The sequence below is a fragment of the Aptenodytes patagonicus genome, chromosome 1 (assembly GCF_965638725.1).
Source record: "Aptenodytes patagonicus chromosome 1, bAptPat1.pri.cur, whole genome shotgun sequence".
Lineage (NCBI taxonomy): Eukaryota > Metazoa > Chordata > Aves > Sphenisciformes > Spheniscidae > Aptenodytes > Aptenodytes patagonicus.
The window spans coordinates 102,813,189-102,831,204 of NC_134949.1; the positions used below are offsets into that span (position 1 = coordinate 102,813,189).

General features: G+C 39.0%; 1 protein-coding gene across 5 annotated transcripts in view; it reads left to right on the top strand.

The window, feature by feature from the left end:
- EPHA6 (EPH receptor A6) overlaps positions 1-18,016 on the top strand; it is a 526,124-nt gene that overhangs the window by 445,282 nt on the left and 62,826 nt on the right. For all 5 annotated transcript variants that reach the window (XM_076350956.1, XM_076350973.1, XM_076350963.1 and 2 more), the window contains one exon: positions 5,925-5,986. In XM_076350956.1, the coding sequence (XP_076207071.1) occupies positions 5,925-5,986 (62 nt within the window). The remainder of the gene's footprint in view (positions 1-5,924; positions 5,987-18,016) is intronic.

Here is an 18,016-nt window from a genome sequence, read left to right on the forward strand (position 1 = left end):
AAATTACAGGCTATCAAAATCTTGTATTGTGGAAAAAAAAGTGGAAAGAGAACTAAAAATATATGCGATGTGAGTTTTAAGTATAATTGGTATTTTACGTTATTCTGCAATGTACGGCTTTTTTTCTTTTTTTGCATTTCTGCTTATTAAAGAAAATGTCGAGCGGATTGATCAATAGAAAATACAAAATTGTAACGTATTCTGAGGTGGCATTACATCAATACAGAATGTTTGTCATTTATGCTGGTTTTATTTGAATGGCATTACAGTACAGCTGGGTGGGAAAAAGCTTTCTCAGGGAAAAACATCCCACCTTGTCAAAACCAGTCAGCCACTTGTCACAAGGTAGTATTTGCATCAAAACAACGAATAATCCCCGCACCTTCTACAGGTTCATCTAAGTTCTGAGTAATGAAATTCATGTCCTTTCCCTGGATCGTGCAAAGCACTGATACTGCTCTTGCATGTTTGATCTGACTTTCTGAGGTGCTGGGAGTCTGAAATGGATCTGCCAGAGCCAGAGTTACTCCATGTGCATTGTGCAAGGAGGGGAAGCTGCTTTAGCCAATATCCCAGACACGTATCTGGTGGTGGGGAAGAATGGGGTGGGAATATTTATAGGTTCACAGAAATTATGAAAACAGTGAATGTGGCCATGGTGTCAATATATGTCATGTATAAATACAATTCCATATTGTTATCTTAAGTATGTAGTAAAATGATAAATTTGTTAGACATTTGTTGTCTAACAATTAGACGTTGTTAGACATGCTACATAGACATGTAGCACAAATGCTACATGTGATATACGTAGTGTGTAAAATCCATATTTGGTTTAATAGGCATAATAGGTTTAAAACCTATTGCCTCAGAACGCTATTTATATAATTCTTCTACTTTAAAAGTCTATTTTCTTGCTTTACTCCCTACTCCAGCACTGCTGGGTATCTAAAGCTGCTGCAAGAATGATTTGTTTGGCTGATCTGATCATTGAATCCATCTTCAAACCTTTTTATATTTTGTCCACCCCCAATTCAAACATGAAGTTGTGTGCTTTCCTCCAGCAGTGTCTGCAATTTTTAGCTCCTAGATGCTCTTGACCTCCGTCTTTTATTCCAAGTCCTCAGCTGAAGCTGACACCTTTTTCAGTGTCCTTTTTCCATGCCTTCACTTATGTGGATCTTGACTGTAAAATTAACCTGGTTCTTCTTCAGATACTTGTCTAGTGCCTATGCCTGTATCCGTGTGAAACCACTCACCGCAATTGGTCAAGTCTTTAAACTAGAGTTTGGGTGTCCAGCTATCTGGTGAGGTACACCCATGCTGCAGAGGGGACTCATCATCGGTTGCAGGAGTGCCTTTTGGTGCATGCTGTCTTGCCTGTACAGTTCCCTGGGGCTACGTGTCAGCTTTCACAGGTGCTCATGTAGCAGGTTCAGACAGCGCTGGCAGGGCTCTCTCCGTGCTGCAGCCTGTGCTGTCCTGAGCCCTGAGCGCTTTCCTGACTCCCATCTGTATCACCGCCCACTGCTGTTTATCCTTAAACTTGTTTCTTCAAGTGAAGATGTCCATGTTTCATATGTGTAAGCAATCATAAATATAGGAAAATAATTCAATGCCTTCCAGAATTGCATTTGGCCTACCCCATGATAAAATAAACAAAGATTGCTTCTCTCTCTTCAAGACTTCTCTGCCCCCACTCCTTTTTTCATTCCTGTCCTTGTTTTGAGAATGAAGAATTCATCTTTCTTAGCACTGTGAGAGCAACATGGATTTTCATAATCTAAGTAATAGTCTTTTTTCTTTTTTCTTTTTTTTTTTTATCTAGAGGCAAACATTACACTAGTTTAAAAATCTCCCAGTATTATTTTTCAAAGTCAATTTTGTAGTCCTCTTTAAAGCGAAAGCAGTATTCTGTGTTTGTACAGGGTTCAGCACAGACCTTAATCTTTTCTGGACTCAAATTGTACCACAGTATAAAGGATAACACATGCTCTTTGCAGCTAAAAAGGAAACTAACATCAACTAATGTCATCCGTAGCCTTTTGTCTTACCAAGAACTTTGTTCTATAGAAGCCCTGGGTTGGCTGCCACCCTCTGACCCTTTGGAGGTTAGACATCCCAGATTGCGCTCTGTTACATGTAGGGTATCAGAAGTAGAGCTGTGCTTTCAGAGTTTGCTTCAGATCTGGAACTGATGGAGTGCAACAGCTATGCACATCAGGATCTGTGTTTTTCACAGGGGACAGTCCAGTCTCTCCCACTGCCTGCCCTTGGGACTGGTGACTCGGTCTCTGGACTAAGATGCCCAGTGCTGGATTCTCTCGTTGGGTGTGCCAGAGTCAGCTGCTTATCCTCGTGTCTCAGCCAGCTTCTCCAGAGCCGACTGCTAGTCCCATTCCTTCAACCATTTGTGAACTGGAGAGTCTGTTCATGCAACGCGAACACACGGTGGAATCACTTAAGTGCCTCTACAGGGTACTGAGCTAGGGAAGAAAATACAACATTGTGTATTGGTAACCAAACACAGCCTGGTTGCATATACTACACTGAGTGGATGGAGAGGGCCACTTGATTTTCTGAACCTGTTTTTCCTACCACACCTTTGAAATCAAGATGTGTCCTACCTTACGTTTCCTGACACTTGATGTACTTACATTTGTAAAATGTTAAGAGATCCTTGTATGAAATTTGTAAACCTATGAAATTACTGGAAAATAATTGTTTGCTGGGGATAGAACCTGTGTGTTACCGCTTTGATGATAAATGTACCCACTGGAATCTGTTGTGTGGCAGAGTTTTTTACTGTATCTTCAAGCAAATGAAACAATAGCTGAGACATTTTTGATCTACAGGTACTCCAAAGACAAATACTATGCTGACTAAAAGTCTCACTGTATTGCCTGTCACAATCCAGCTTGGAATGCATAAATATCTTCAGTGATACATTAAACTTGCAGCCAAAATAGGATGGCTTTTATCAAGTGCTGGCACTCTAAAAGAAGATTATTTGGGAAGTTAGCGTTAGGATCCAGACTTAAGATTTTTGCTTAAGATAATCAAGCGGTGGAGCTGGGTTCATTTTTGTGGTGCCTTGACACAATCTTGCATCAAGTTCATTTGAGATGTAGGTAGGATGGAGAGAGATACAGACTGAGTCTCTGGGAAGCTATCAGCCTAAGTGACTAAATTTATTGTTCACCAAAATTCCTGAACACTTAATGATATGCTGATCTTCCAATATACAGCGACCTGTTTGAATACAAATGCTACTTATTTTGGTGTATTTACCAGATCATGCCATTCCTGTGCTATCATGTGGAAGAGCTGGCATATCATTTCCAATGATTAAAGGAACACATCGAGCAGGTTAAAAACTCATAAACATTATCCAGTGAAAAATACTGAAATCTCTTTTTTAAATCCACAAATAAATGCATATAGATACATTTCATAATTACTTTAGCCTAGAAGTTTATACTGTTGGTCTGAGCAAAATGAAGTACAGTTTGTTGGAGTTTTTTTGGAGGGGAGAATATTTTGTGAGAGAACATAGAAGAATTAAAAGTTGCTTTTACAAAATAAGTGTGAAAATAATTTGTGTTGAAGGATATGAATCCAAGGTGCATAAAAGATGTAATGAGAGCCTATGAACCTCCAGAAAACCTTACAAAATAGCTTCCAGAAAGATTAGGGCACCAAAGGATTACTAACAGGAAACTAGGGGCGCTGTTTTGAGGCTCAGTAGCTCCATTTGTCATTCCCTTCAAATGCAAATCTTCCATAAAGGTTTTTTAGTTGTTGATTTACCCAAAAAGAGAAATTTCTGGGTAACTTATGCCTGACCAAATATACCATCTGAAAGTCAGCTTTACATCCCTATTTAGGGATGTAAACAACAAGATGCCATTGTCTGCAACAATTTAGAAATCACTACTTGCTTGAGAGTTCTGCATATAGTAAGATCCTCTAGCATCAGGCTGCCATTTGTTTACTTCTCTAGATTATAGAATATTCCTTTCACATGGAGATGTCAGCCCCTTGACAGTAAGCAAATGGTAAAGGTAAGGGAATCTAAGTCATTTATGTGCTTGAAACTAAAGAGACTAGGCTATACAACTAGTCATCATTAGCAAGCTGAAGTAAAGAAAATACTAATTTTTAAAATGCTGTGATCTCCAAGAGCTTAGAAGTGATGTATCGTTTAAGCTTATAATGCAAAACCAGGGTATAACCAATGGATGCAGATGAATATAAATTGATTCGGTGGCAGATGCACATCTGCAGCTGAGACCAAACATTCAATTAAAAAGAAAGAAGCTGGTAATTCTTCACACTTCAGAAAGGCTATCCAAAAAGACTGTTAAGGCACCTGAGAATTTTCACACAGAAAAAAATGTACTACTGTGCCAACGTTAGGAAGCACTCTTTTGTTCATTGAGGACCTAAACATGAGGGTGAATGCAGAAAAAAACCCAAATTTTATTAGAAGAAATGAGAGAATATTGTGAGGAACTCCAGAAAGACTAGACTAAACTGTGTGAATGAGCATCACCAGGGTACCTGGAACTCCAAGTCGACAGGCTGGGAAGGAACAGAGAAACGGCTCATTCACTTTTTTAAATTCAAGGTTAGCTGTAGCAGCTCAGGAGAAATACCTGGCTGTGGCTTATTGTATATTGTGGACAGTTTAATAAACACTTCCACTGTTAACCGAACTGAACAGAAAGTTAGCATGTACAGAAATGGGCAATTGTGCTGGAATGATCATAATGCCCTTCTATGCTTTCTCATCCTGAACACTGTGTTTATTTCTCATCCCCTCGTTGAAATAAAACACAAAAATAATTTGAGAGGCAGAGAAAAAGAAGTCATGAAAGAGGCTTCCTTTGGATTTGAAAAATGTCGGAACAGCTAGTGTTGTACTGAGAAAGTGAAATGGGCGGACTACTTGTGTCACCACTTGGCACACCCCAGTTTCACACAAACCCCGAAAGAGACAGGTGTTCTCAGGGAAAGAAAAGTTTGCCATGTTAGGACTTTCTACCTCCTTCCCAATCTTACTAACATATTTATTCATTATATTAGCTTCGCATACATTAGCATGTCTCCTTTGTAATATTAACAATTCTGAAAAACTTCTTGCTGTGTAGCCTGATTAGCATGCTAATTAGGCCTCTCCTGTCAAGCACTTCTAGAGTGGTAAGTTATTTCTGGGTATAAGCAGTGAAACGGTATTTAGTTAAGTACCCAGTTTAAAAGTTTGTCTTCAGATCTGGATGTTCTTTTAAGAACTAAATGTAATATGTTATTCTACTCCAACTTGGATATGATCTCACCCTGGAACCATACAGGAAAGCTGTGCTAGCTGAGCAAAACTTTGATTTCGATAACATTGTGTATATGTTACGTATGTACAAACATATGAATTCAGAGTTTTTCTGGATTACACACACCCAATACACACACCCAGTCTAGGAGAGCTTTTTTGGTGACATCCCCTTCTATCTGTCTATCTGTATGCCACTAAATCACTGAGATATTTTTCTTTGAGAGGAAAATAATGGCACTGAGTTTGTAATTTCTTGGACACGGCTTATGAATATTTTTTTTTTGCCTTACCTCAAATATATTCCAAAATGTTACACGGCAAGTGTTGCTATTTGGAAATAGCAGGCTCTTTTTTGATCCTTTTTAAGGGGAGAATACACCGGAGCGAACAATGCACATTCAGCTAATCCAGTACCACCAAAAAAAAAAAAATCTTAGAGAGTAACACAGGGAATTGTGTTTGCGATATAAATGAGCATTTTGAAAATGGGTAACATATTTAACTACTGTGAATAATCTGTGCATAACAGTTGGAATTATAAAAGCCCCATAATATGTCTATAATCCTAATGTGTTTCTTTGCTGTTTTGCAGGCAGACCAGTAATGATTGTAGTTGAATACATGGAGAATGGATCCCTTGACTCCTTTCTGCGGGTGAGGTGCCATTTTCTGATGACATTTGAATAAGACGCCATTCTAGGTTAAGATTTTAAATCGTTTATCATAAATTAATTTCTACATAATGTTATTCATCGATTTTTAGTGAAGAATAGAAGCACTTTCCCCAGGGTACATTTCTAAGGTACAGTGATACATTAGAGCATAGCTGGAAAAAAAGAAGATATCAGCTTAAGAATGTAATTGATTTCTTCTACAAAAGTAGTTCCCATATTTAGCAAAATGTATTTCAAATAGCGTTTTTGTGAAGGAAAAGATAAATCGAAGCACACATGCCTAGCCTTATGGAAGCAGTTCATTTTTCTCAATCACCTTCAAAAATACTTTGTTATGATTTTTTTTCGTTGGTGAAGTGTAGAATAGACTCAGTAATTGATTTATAATTATTTATGGTTACTTGCATTTAACAAATTGAATTAGAAAACAGTTCATGGGTGAAATATCCTGGCATTAATTAACCCCCAAAGGTCACTAATAAATATTAAAGAAGGGCTACAGAAAGCATGAATAATATGTTGGCGCAATTGTTTTTAATTTTTCTTAGAAAAGTAGAAGGAAAGGATGACCCCCTAAGCTAAACCTATCCTAAAATGGTCTCTTTGTTAACAGAACCCCTGGAAATGCTCTGGAGGCCCACTGACATAAGACCCTGTGTGAATAATTTGATTGTCAAGTATTTCAAATCTATCTTAAAAAGTAAATGTCAATCCTTACTAGCCCTTGCAATGCCTTGCCATTGCCATCTTGCAGAATGGTAAAGCTGGGGTTGTAGGCAAGGTCAGGGCGGGGGATCAGGGGACTATGGTTTTGTGAACTTGTTTGAAAGGGTATCCCAAGCGCAAAGGAGAGGTGTTCAACAAGGAGCTGTGAAAATATTTGCAGGAAAATCTAGATGATGGTGATCAAGGATGCTATGATGGCAGGAAGAAGGAACTGCTAAGAGAAAAGAGTGAATAAGCAGGAGGGAAAGAACAGCCAACACTTTAGAAAGAAGACTAAATCAGTGAGAGGGAGAGGAAGTCATACAGAGAGTACTTGTTTGACAGCAGGTTGAGAAAAGAGGTAGCCACAAGAGGAGAACACCGGGAACAGAGGATGCTACTCTGAGAACCCATCAGAGCCATTATCTTAGATATTTCTAGACATTGTTTCTCCCTTCCTTTTACTTTTGATTATTCCATTGTATTTTTTCTCTAGCATTTCCTGCTGTCCTCTTCATCGACTCTCCCAAATAATTTTTTATTTTCCTTTGTCAAGACACATGACAGACCTCTGCTGTGTTGTCAGAAACACACCAGCACCACAGTTTCTGGTGAGAATTTGCTGATCTCTCAAAATCAAGTTATTTTTCTGGAGAGAGTTTGATATCATCAAGTTCTTCTTAGAAACTGGGTAGGTTTTAAAAATCACCCCCCTTGCGTTTCTGGTTCATCTCTCTATCCATCTGCAGCAGACAGACTGCTGTTGATTTGAGTACCTGGGGCTTCCCTGGTCTGTAATTTTTCAGCAGTGCCTCGGGAAGACTTGCCTGTGCCTGAAACTCTGCTCTGTGCGTGTGTGTGCGTGTGTGTGTGCAGAATTTCATAGAAGAGAATAAAACCAAATACTGAAATAATTCATGAGAGAGAATTACCTTTCTCTGAATTGCTCTAGTATGATATCTATATTCCAATTATTCTTCACATGCATTTATTTATCAGAATGGTTACTACCTATTAGGATACTTTAACAGAAACTGACATCAGCAAAATTATGATGTTATTGTGAAGCAATACTTCTCACATTGCATCAGATATATTTGTAGGCAAAACTGCTGGCGGGAAATGTGAGCTAATCATTTCTGCAGCTGGTTTCCATGTATATTATTTTACAGTTTCAATTCACACTTCAGAAATGGTTTATTCTTCTAAAATGCTTTTTAAAAGAACTAATATTCAACATTCCAAAGCACTGCAGATAAATCATCAGCATTTCTGTTAATAATTAGCAGAGCAAATGGTTGCAAAGTAACCTATTTAAAAAGAAATCCAGCTGCTTCATTAATAATATTGTTTCCTGCAGATAGAAGTCTACACTTTTAAAAGCGTATTAAAATCTTTGTGAAGATACAAAGAAGCAGAGAGGGTTTATCTTTAGCAATCCTAATGAAAGGTGTGCAGTGAATATAACAGTTCTTATGTGGTGAGATTTGGAAGGGCTTATAAAATAGTCTATCTTTCTTACTATTTAAAAGAATCGCTTGTTACAGTGCAAAGTGTTTTTACCGGGAGGGGGGGGAAAATCCATTTCTCACCATAAAAAATATTTCCCCACGCACCACAACCTGCAAAAATTAACCATCACATCCCTCCAACCTGTCCTTCTCCAAAAGCCTGCAAAAATGGGTCAATCTTACAATTTCAGAGTGAAACTCTGTGATGAACCATGTGAGGGCATTCCAAAAGACTCCTCATGGAAGACATTTGCCATCAGCCTCCTCACGGCCTTGGTGTGATGTTAGCTTTCATGCCAGTAAGAGTTGTGCGAGGAATCATAAACTCCAAGTAAAATTCCCCTTGACCCCTACACCCTAAAATCTTAATAGCTTTTACTTCCTTGCTTTACAGGTAGGGAAATAAAGCACCGGGACGTTAAATGATCTGCACAGTATCGTGCACAAAGTGCATAGCAGAGAGTAGAAATGAAATCAGTTCCCCCGAATTCCAGGCCAGCAGCTTACACTCATGCTTGCTGTGTTTTGGTTGCAGTTATGTGGCCAAGTCCCCAAACCAGTGCCTCACTTTCTGCTATTTGTATGAATTAAACAGCAAGCTCAGCTAGATTGTCTTCCCCACCCTACAAAATATCCTGTATGCTGGCTTTGAGCTTTTTGGGAAAAAATTTGGCACGCACTTGCAATGTGAAGATGCTTCAGATATATTCTTAGTGGAAAAGCTCAGCTAATTAGAACCAATTCTGTAAGATTATGGTAATTAATTACAGCAATTGTGCACCACCAGACATCCTAAATTGCTGGAGACACTTGACACTAAATTTTTCTCAGAAATCCTGCATTATTTTTGCAATTATATAAATCTCATTTCAATAAGATGAAATCAGTTATCTTTTTTTCTCATGGAAGATTGATGCGTGTAAGCTAATTGTCCCACAAAAGTATACCTGAAATTTGCTGTCAAGGAAATGCTCATTTGACCAGAAATAAGGTACATGTGACTTCACTTCTGGTAACACTTGGAGAGATTTCTCTGAAAAAGGACGTGAGCTTCCAGCTTAGTATTTCCTCAGGGGCTAGAGGCTCTTCTTTCAGTATTACTCCAGCAGCTGCCAGATAGGACTAGTCTGTGCTTGGGAAGAAAGTGGCTAATACTTCAGCTTGGGAACTGAGGAGATCCGGGTACAATTTCCTATTACCAACTTCACACACAGACTTTGGATGGGACACATTGTCTTTACGTTCCAGTCACCTGCCTGTGTAAAGGAGATCTTTTAGCAGTCACATATTCTGCAAACATATGAGGAAAATAATAAACACACGAAGAGTTGAAAGGGCAGCTATCTGTATTGATAGAAAGATGTATCAGTAATTAGATAGGATAGTTGCAGTCAGTATATGTTTGCTCAGGCTTGTTGATACAGAGTACAGAAGATACAACAAGAAAGACAACCAAGAGAGACATATAATAGAAAAAAAAAAGCCTAAAACCCGCAAAACCTTTTTAACAAGCAGTTTGCCACTGCTGTGGGTTTGAGATGCCTGTTCTCTGAGCATGGCCATGACTAAGTAAACCACATAGGTATTGAATCACTGCTTGGTGATCTTGCAGTCTTCATACATGACATAAATGTAATCCCACTTTGCTGAGGGAAAACGGAGATGAGTGCCACATTGCACCCAAGCCCATGCAGCAGTTTGGAGGGTGATACAGTAATACAACCCAGGTCTGAATCCCAGTTTCACTCCCTAGCTGTTTGTGCTGGACACCACAATATTCCCTCAGTCTTGCCTGTCAGATGATTGCAATAATTCCTATAAAAGTCCTTTGCCCCAAGGTTGGTCTTTTCACCCTCCCTGGCTCAGCCCACTCTCTTAAGTAGATGCCTCAAAGACTTATGGAGCTATTTAGAGTTAAATCTCATCTACTGTTTTCACAGCTCCATCTAAAGGGTCATTCTTGGCTAAAGTAATTGGATTTAGCATCACACAGACAGGAACGGGGTGATTAGGAGGCTAGGTGGCTTGTGTGTTTGGGGGGCTACTGCTTCTTGGGTTCAGTTGCACAGAATGCTACCTGGAGAGCATCTGCTGGCTGTGGTCTACACTCACCCTCCTCGTGCATCGTTCAGTATGGGCATGGATTTAAGCCACAGAAAAGGAACACAGTTAGAAGTTGACTTTTGGGGATGTTTGTTTGTGGTTGGCTACCTAGAATCATGTAAAATGAACCAAAAAACTGTCACCAGAGTACTTTAACTTCTTTCGGTATTTTTCTTCAGCGGCAGGCTACCAGACTACTGTCAGTGTTTGTTTTGTTCCTGCTCGGTTTCCAAGGTGTGCTAACCAATAGTCGGCGCAGCAAGGCAAGAACCAGGGAGACAGCAATATGAATCAGATGAGCACTCGTGGTATTGCGGCAGGTTCTGTAGCAGGCCTGATACTAAAAGAATCTTTCAATCAGCTGTATCCACTGCACTGTATTTGCTCACCCTTCTTTATTAGGAAGGGAATGTGCACTCTCCAGGGATCAATGTGGGAAAGAGAGCTCCTCAGGGGTTGCAGCATTTTCCCTTAACTGTACCCTGAAGAGATAGATGTTTAGGTTTGAAAGATGCTCCAGTCTTGCCCAGTTTTGTGAGTCTGAGCTGTAGAAGGAAGGGATTCACCTACCTAGGGTAATCACAGGGTCGTCTTGCTTTCTTCATTGTTACTATTTGCAATAGTAATACTCCTTTTCCTACCTAAAAACTTGTGACTGATATATTTCCTTTCACTTCAGAACTTTAAAATAATTGTAAAAAAAAGTTAAATTTATTTACAGGCATGCATAGTAGGTAAAAATGCTGTAAAATATATTTTGTTCTTCCAAAGAAAGTATTTGCTAAGGATTCTATACAAAATATGCTTAACTGCCTTAGAGCACCAACTGCAGCAGACTGTACACCACATGAAACCCTGGAATTCATCACCAAATTTTAATCCCTTGAGGCCTGTCTAGGAGAGGCTAAGACAAGTGGAAAAATGTGGGGGGAAAAAAATGTTACTAGAAGGAGAAAATATTATGATATATTGCTCTTTGATGCAGTAATCATTATGAAGTTATTCTCAGAGTAGCTTTGCTATCAGGCTTACCATTTTTTCAACTAGAGTTTAGATGCTGCGGCAGACAGCTACATTTAGTGAGTTTCGGGGAAAGGGAGAAAAGAGAAAAATGAAGACTTGTAGAAAGTTCTACAAAACAATGTTGTAAAGTATATGTTGTATATCCATCTAATATGGCCTCACTAGGCGGCGTCAGCTTTGGGGAAAAGGGGCCAGATGGCCTTTCCTAAGTTTAATGGTTCTCGTTATGCATCCAGAGAGGCAACAACATTAGAGGTCATAAGTAATACTCCTTCATTTGCGTTCACACGCAGCATTCATGTGCACTTTTATTTATTGGAGGCACGTTCCTCTCCTCGTAGGATAAAGGTGGCATTTTGCTTTCAAAAATTACTCTGTAAAGAAGAAAACCTGCACTGGAGACTGCTGATACCAATATTTTTTTCTGAACCAAAAAAACAAATTGAGCAATTAGAAACTGAGTTTGAATGAATACAATACCTTAATAGCGAAATTGTAAGCAGCATGTATTTATGTGATCTAAGATTACACTGAGAAGCTGTCACTGATGCCACAGAGCCAACATTTGTTCTCAAGCAATGTGTTACCCTGCTAAAAAGAGGTAGAAAACAGTACTTCTGATACTGCTGTGAGAAGTTCATTTAGAAATGCTGAGTATTTTTAATCACTGTAGATATTCTTCCTACTGAGCAACAGGAAATTTATTACAAACTGTCTTGTATTTGAAGCTAAAAAGAATTTGATAGGTAATGTGGATGCTTTCAGTGTGCTCTTTATCTTTGCAAACTTGTGGAGAATACGTAGGAAACCAGGAGATCAGAACAGAGCCAATGTCATCCATGTCTTTAAAAAGAAGGGAAAAGAGAAGCCAAGAAATTACAGGCCAGTCAGCTTAATGTCAACTGCTGTAACATTTCTGGAACAAATTATCAAAAAAGTATTTATGAGCACCTTAAAGATAACAGTGAGATAAGTATGAGCCAACATGGATTTGTCAAGAACAAATTATGTCAAACAGTCTGGTTTCCTTTTGTAACAGGGTGCAGGCTTTGTGGGTATGGGAGAAGCAGCTGATACCGTAAATCTTTAATTTAGTAAGACTTTAAAACTCTCTCACGTGAGATCATTATGAGCAGCTAGAGAAATATGGTCTTCATGAAATTTCTGTTGGTGGACACTGTACTGGCTACATACTGTATGGAGAGAACGGACTTTGGATGGAAAGGTATATGAAGTAGGGTTGTTCTGCAGTCTGTGTTTCCCCATATTTTCATTAAACTTCTGGATCCTGAGACTGTGACTAAACTTACAAAATTTTTAGGCAATGCAAAGCCTAGTAGGAACACAGGCAGACAGCAGGACAGAGCTAGAATTTAAAATCAACATGTCAAATTTAAGAAATAATTTAGTAACTAATTAGTTTTAAAAACTAATTAGAAATAAGTAACGACAAGGGCACGATACTCCAGTGAGGCTGGAATAAACAGCTATAGAGTAGAGGACAGAGAGTAACTGTTCAGAAAGAAGTCTGCTGGAAGAAATGGGGCGTCACGTTCCTGTGAAAATGAAAAATACCACAATGGAATCTAGACACAGGAGCATCCCCTGCAAGGTCTGTGAAGTAATTTTTCCTCTCTGCTTCACATTGCCGAGGCCTCAGAGCACTGTGTCTTGTTTGGACCTTAATGCTTCGGGAACTGTATGGAGTAGGTGGGCAGAGTCCACGACAAAATCAAAAAGAATAGTTGCCAAGCAAATGAGACCTGTGGACTGAACCTGTGTTCAGTCTTGCCCAAAGAAAAGGGCAGGAGAGATACTTAGTCTTCATGGGCATAAAAAGCAGTTGCAAAGAGGAATTGAAATCTGTGCTGGTCAAAGTGCCATGTTCAAGGGAGGCATCTTATTTAAGTTGACATCTCATTTAAGATGTCGTATAGAGTGGGTAGGATAAGAAATATTGGCCCTAATGGTCTTTAAGTGCAGGTTAGAAAAGCATGTCAGGAATGACACAGGGTGAGGAGGTGATCTGGTCCCCCCTCAAAGTCCCTTCCAGCTCTGTGATTCTGTGACAGCTATATTCCAGTGCACCGAAGTGGGCAGGGACACCTGGTTATGCCAGGACATCCCTTTCTTGTTGCTATAGCTGAGTAAGGAAAACAGGGTCACAGGTTGCAAGCCTACTGTTGCTGTTCTGTCCAGATTTGAGGGTGGCTGTCGCATCTTAAAATAAGTTTTGGAAGGGCTCCATCTTGCAACATATTTTTAATAATAAAAAGGTTTCCCATATTTTTAATGGTTGAAGAGGCGCTTAGATTCTTGTGTAGGATCACTCAGTAGCATTTTAAATGAACTAAAGTAATTTCAGGTTTTTATGTATTACATTTAATAAAATTAGGTATTATTAATTGTATGGAACCCTGTTAACAGTTGATTAAAGAAGAAATTGACAGCTGACCTTATTCAGTACCAGTAATATAAACTTGAGTGCTATCCACATGATAGTACGAAGCATGAGTTATACTTCCAGGAAATACCAAGCTGCAACTTGAATTTTGGAAGATTTATCCTGATAAAGTTCTACCATTTACTTTGCATGGTAGAATAGTAACAACAAATACATAGCAAAAGCTACGTCTCTCCTATAGCAACTAGTAGGAACTGTCACTGGTGAATATGATCTAAGTTAGACATAAACACACCATTTTCAATGCTATTCTCCATCTAAAATAAGATCTAAATAGTCTGCAGTAAAATATTTAGACCTGTAGCAATTCCTGTACGCTTCTCAGAATATAAAGGCATAAAAGTGCTCCGACCTATAGGGCAAATAAAGAAGTGGATTTTAGAATAGACAAAAGTCCAGAAACAAAACAGTAAAATTGAAAAAATCTTCTGAAGAAGAAAAATTCCATGGGCTTGTAGGAAACCACTGAACTAGTGCACGCTGGAGCTGGAAACTAGAGGGTGAAAAGCAACGAGAGAAAATTAGGATATCATCCTTCCTCCCCTAAAGTAACTGACCCTCTTCACTGGCCCATAATACTTCAGTGCTATTGAAAGGTCTGTAGCAGGAGGAGAATTTTTCATGTACATAAGGTTTTCAAAGGCAAGGTGTAGCATTTGCAGGGCTGCATAAATGCAATGGCAACTACTCAGATATTGCATCTATACTCAACTGATGAGGAAAGTTTATTTAGCAAAGCCATTAAAGCCTGATTAAAATTTGATGGGATAATAGGATAAATGTGGTAAGTCCACTGGGTCTGAATTGCTGCCAGTATTGATTAACACCCCAGTGGGAATCCTGTCAAAAGCATACTTCAAATCTAAGCCATGGGAATCAGAATAAAACCCTGGATAACAACTGCCATATCATTCAGATGAGTGTTTTATGTCCCTATATGACAAGCGAATGAAATGAGATAATGGAAAGTCGCCAAAGGATTGGTTTGACCCACAGATGTACGTGGGGATTTGCAAATGTTGAAAATATGAGGCCAGATTCATACCTGGTATAATTTCACCAACTTAGTTGAATTTTCCAAGGGTTAAATATGGCCCATAGTCTCTGTCCTGATCAGCTTAAATCAGACAAATATTTTTATATATTGGAAGATAACAGTTTATAGATTGTAAGGGACTACAGCTGGCATGGAAACTGATGCAGAAGTGATTACAGAGAGACTTGAGAAAGAGAAGACTGTTTTGCTGACAGGAAAAATGTAGTTGTTCGAACTGCAAGGCTGGCAATGAAACAATATAAAACCAAGCATGAGAAGGGACAGAGGAGAACAGATGCAGAAGAGGATTCAGAGAAATACACAGAGGGAGAAGGAGGACAGAATAAAATTGCAAGTGGTATGTTAGCAAGTCTGTCATTTCTTTAAAGGTGGAGATAAGAAGCTTGAACTTTTTGTGTCAAGGCAGAAGCCCAAAGAAATTTGAAAGAAGGAGGGAGAGAATGGCAAAAGCATGAGATTGTTTTTAACTCGGGCATTTCTGCTGTACTGGTAAGGCAAATACTGAGATTTGGAAAGAGCAGAAAAAGGTTATGTTTTATGAAAAATCAGTCAAGCACGGTCTAGATTTGACAGTGCACAAATTAAAAAAAGGAAGGAAGGAATGCTTGTGATCCAAGGGGACAAAAGGTTAAGGGAGGTGTTGCAGGTGACTCTGAGCTGTTAACAGTGATAAAGAGGAGGTAAAATCTAGAGGTTTGGGGGGTTGGCTTTGTTTGGTGCTTTGTTGTGGGGGCGAGGGGGGCTTGGTTGGTTGTTTTGCAAAAGTAAGTCATAGGTGCTTTGTTCCAAATCCTAATTCTACAGTTAGCTAAAAAAAGTTATCCATACAGGGTAAGTGTGAAGAGTATTAACTGTTTGCAACCAGTTTAATAAATTTTGAGTCAACTGAACATTTAGAATTATTAAATAAAAAGCAAAACCCAAATCCTGTGTGGTGTCATTACATAAAATATTGGATAGGGTTCATGTCCTTTCTTTATTGGAAGAGGCTTAAAGTATTGAATAATATTCTCTTTTTTCTCTCTTTGCTTAATTGCTAGATGGAAAGTTTTTATTTAAAATATCTGTCACTGGCATGTTTTGGACTCTGAGAGGTTCCCCTTATTCTTGCGGTAGGGGCCCGCAATAGGGAACATCATAGGCACAGGAGATGGCCTTTTGTAAAATGTCTGGTTATCACACTTGTGTCTTGACCCTCAGCTGACTGTCATCTGCAGAACTAACCGCTTACGGGTGGCTTTGATGGAGAAAACAAAGGAAGGGGGTTGCTTATAGGTGTGACATGATTGCTTGGAGAGATCTGCCTCCACTTTTGTATAGGGAATTTAGCGACAAAAAGGCTCCAGAGCACTGACACAAGAGGAACAGTGAGAGCATTCAAGGGGAAAGTTGCTATGAATCAGTCATAGATAGCTGGTTTCAAAGAAGTGTCATTAAACGTGCTTTGTTTGGAGAAATCTGTGTGATGGCTGTGGTGTTTGGCCACTGATGGAAGTGTGGCTCCTTAAATACTAGTGTTGCTGAGAAGTATGATGAGGCTGTGAGGTGTTCCAGATGACCAGATGTGTTAGTATCTGAATTTTTACATTCTGATATGTTGGCTTAGAATAGCAGCTTGGAAGCCCAACCATGAAGTGACTGTGCATATCTTCCTTTTACCATTTTCTTTCTGGTTTTTGTCTTGTTTTGTCATAACCTGACATAGTAGTATTGGTTAGTAACTGGCAAATGTTGCCCGTAATGCAGGTTTTCATATACTGCTGCACTTGGGCTTTTCTTCCAACCAATTTTATGAAAGGAATTGAAAGAGTTTCAAGACACTCCGCAAGTTCTACAAATTGCAGAATCCACATTGTCTCTGCCTTTTCTGTTTGCTAAGTTTGTCTTTCTTTGTGTTTGTACCCAATAGAGTTTAATTGAATAATAGTGACTTTAGGAACTAGTTCCTCCAACTTCTTTATAGGCAAACAACTTTTTCAATTTAGCAGCCTGCTATGCGCGCTAATTGACTTATCATTTAAGAATGTATAATTTCTTGATTTAAGTACATGTATAATATATGTGAGGCGGGTCTTGATCTAGTATTGCTTCATCTCAGAAGAGAGATTAATAACATGAAAAGCAAGTAACACCAAACTTCTCCCTCTCTGGGGTTTTGTGGTTTGCTTGTTTGTGCGTTTTTTGGTAGCCTTAATTACATCTGAGTACTAATTCTTTATTTCTTTAAATGTTTATATCCTGACTAGCTAGATATAGGCCCCAAATCATTGAATCCTGATGGAAATGCTTAAATACTTTGCTGATCAGGGATAAAGTTAAGCATATCCATACAGTTCAGCCTATTGCTTTGCTGAATCTAATGAATTTACTGAACTTACTGTAAACTTCTCTCCTACAAAAATCATCTTGCTGAAATGCATGAGCTAAGCAATAGAAATGTCCCGAATGCTGATCAGGAGGACACCGCTACTTGCCTGTAGCCCAATGCTGAAGGTGTTGAAAGAGAAAATGGAAAGTTAACTTGCTTGCAGGGAAGAGTTGTTTGTTTTTGTTTGGCTGTTCCTGCTAACACAAAAGCCTGGCTCGCTGAATAATCCATGAGAAGCTAAATGTCTGCCAGCCAAGGTCACAAACACTACTGTAAGCAGTCTGCTGTAAATGGTAGATAGGGCAGACCTAAACCAAGCAAAAAGCCTATAACAAGATTTCTGTACAGGTACTCACTTGGTCCCTACTGCCACATAATTCAGGAGTCTTCTGATTTAGGAGGTGCAGAAGCATTAACTTTAACTTTGCAGATGGGAAACTGAAGCTCATCAAGACTGACCAGATGGACAAGCGTGGTTAACAACATAACTCTTATTTACATGTTCAACTCCAATAGATTTCAGCAGGAGTTAAGCAGCTTGCATTCATGGGTCTGGGCTTAATGGGCTTAGTCAGCCAGGAAGGCTTTAGAAAAGCTACACGACACCTGAATTTCAGCCTGAATCTCCTTTTTAATCTAGTGTTTAGAGATTATATGGTGTTAGGTGCAGAACAGACATGAGGTAAAGCCCCAAACTTTTTCCAGGTTTGTTTTTTTTTTTTTTTTTAAACAAACCAACCCCCCCAAAAAACCCAAAAGTGAGGTAACAGCAGTACTTC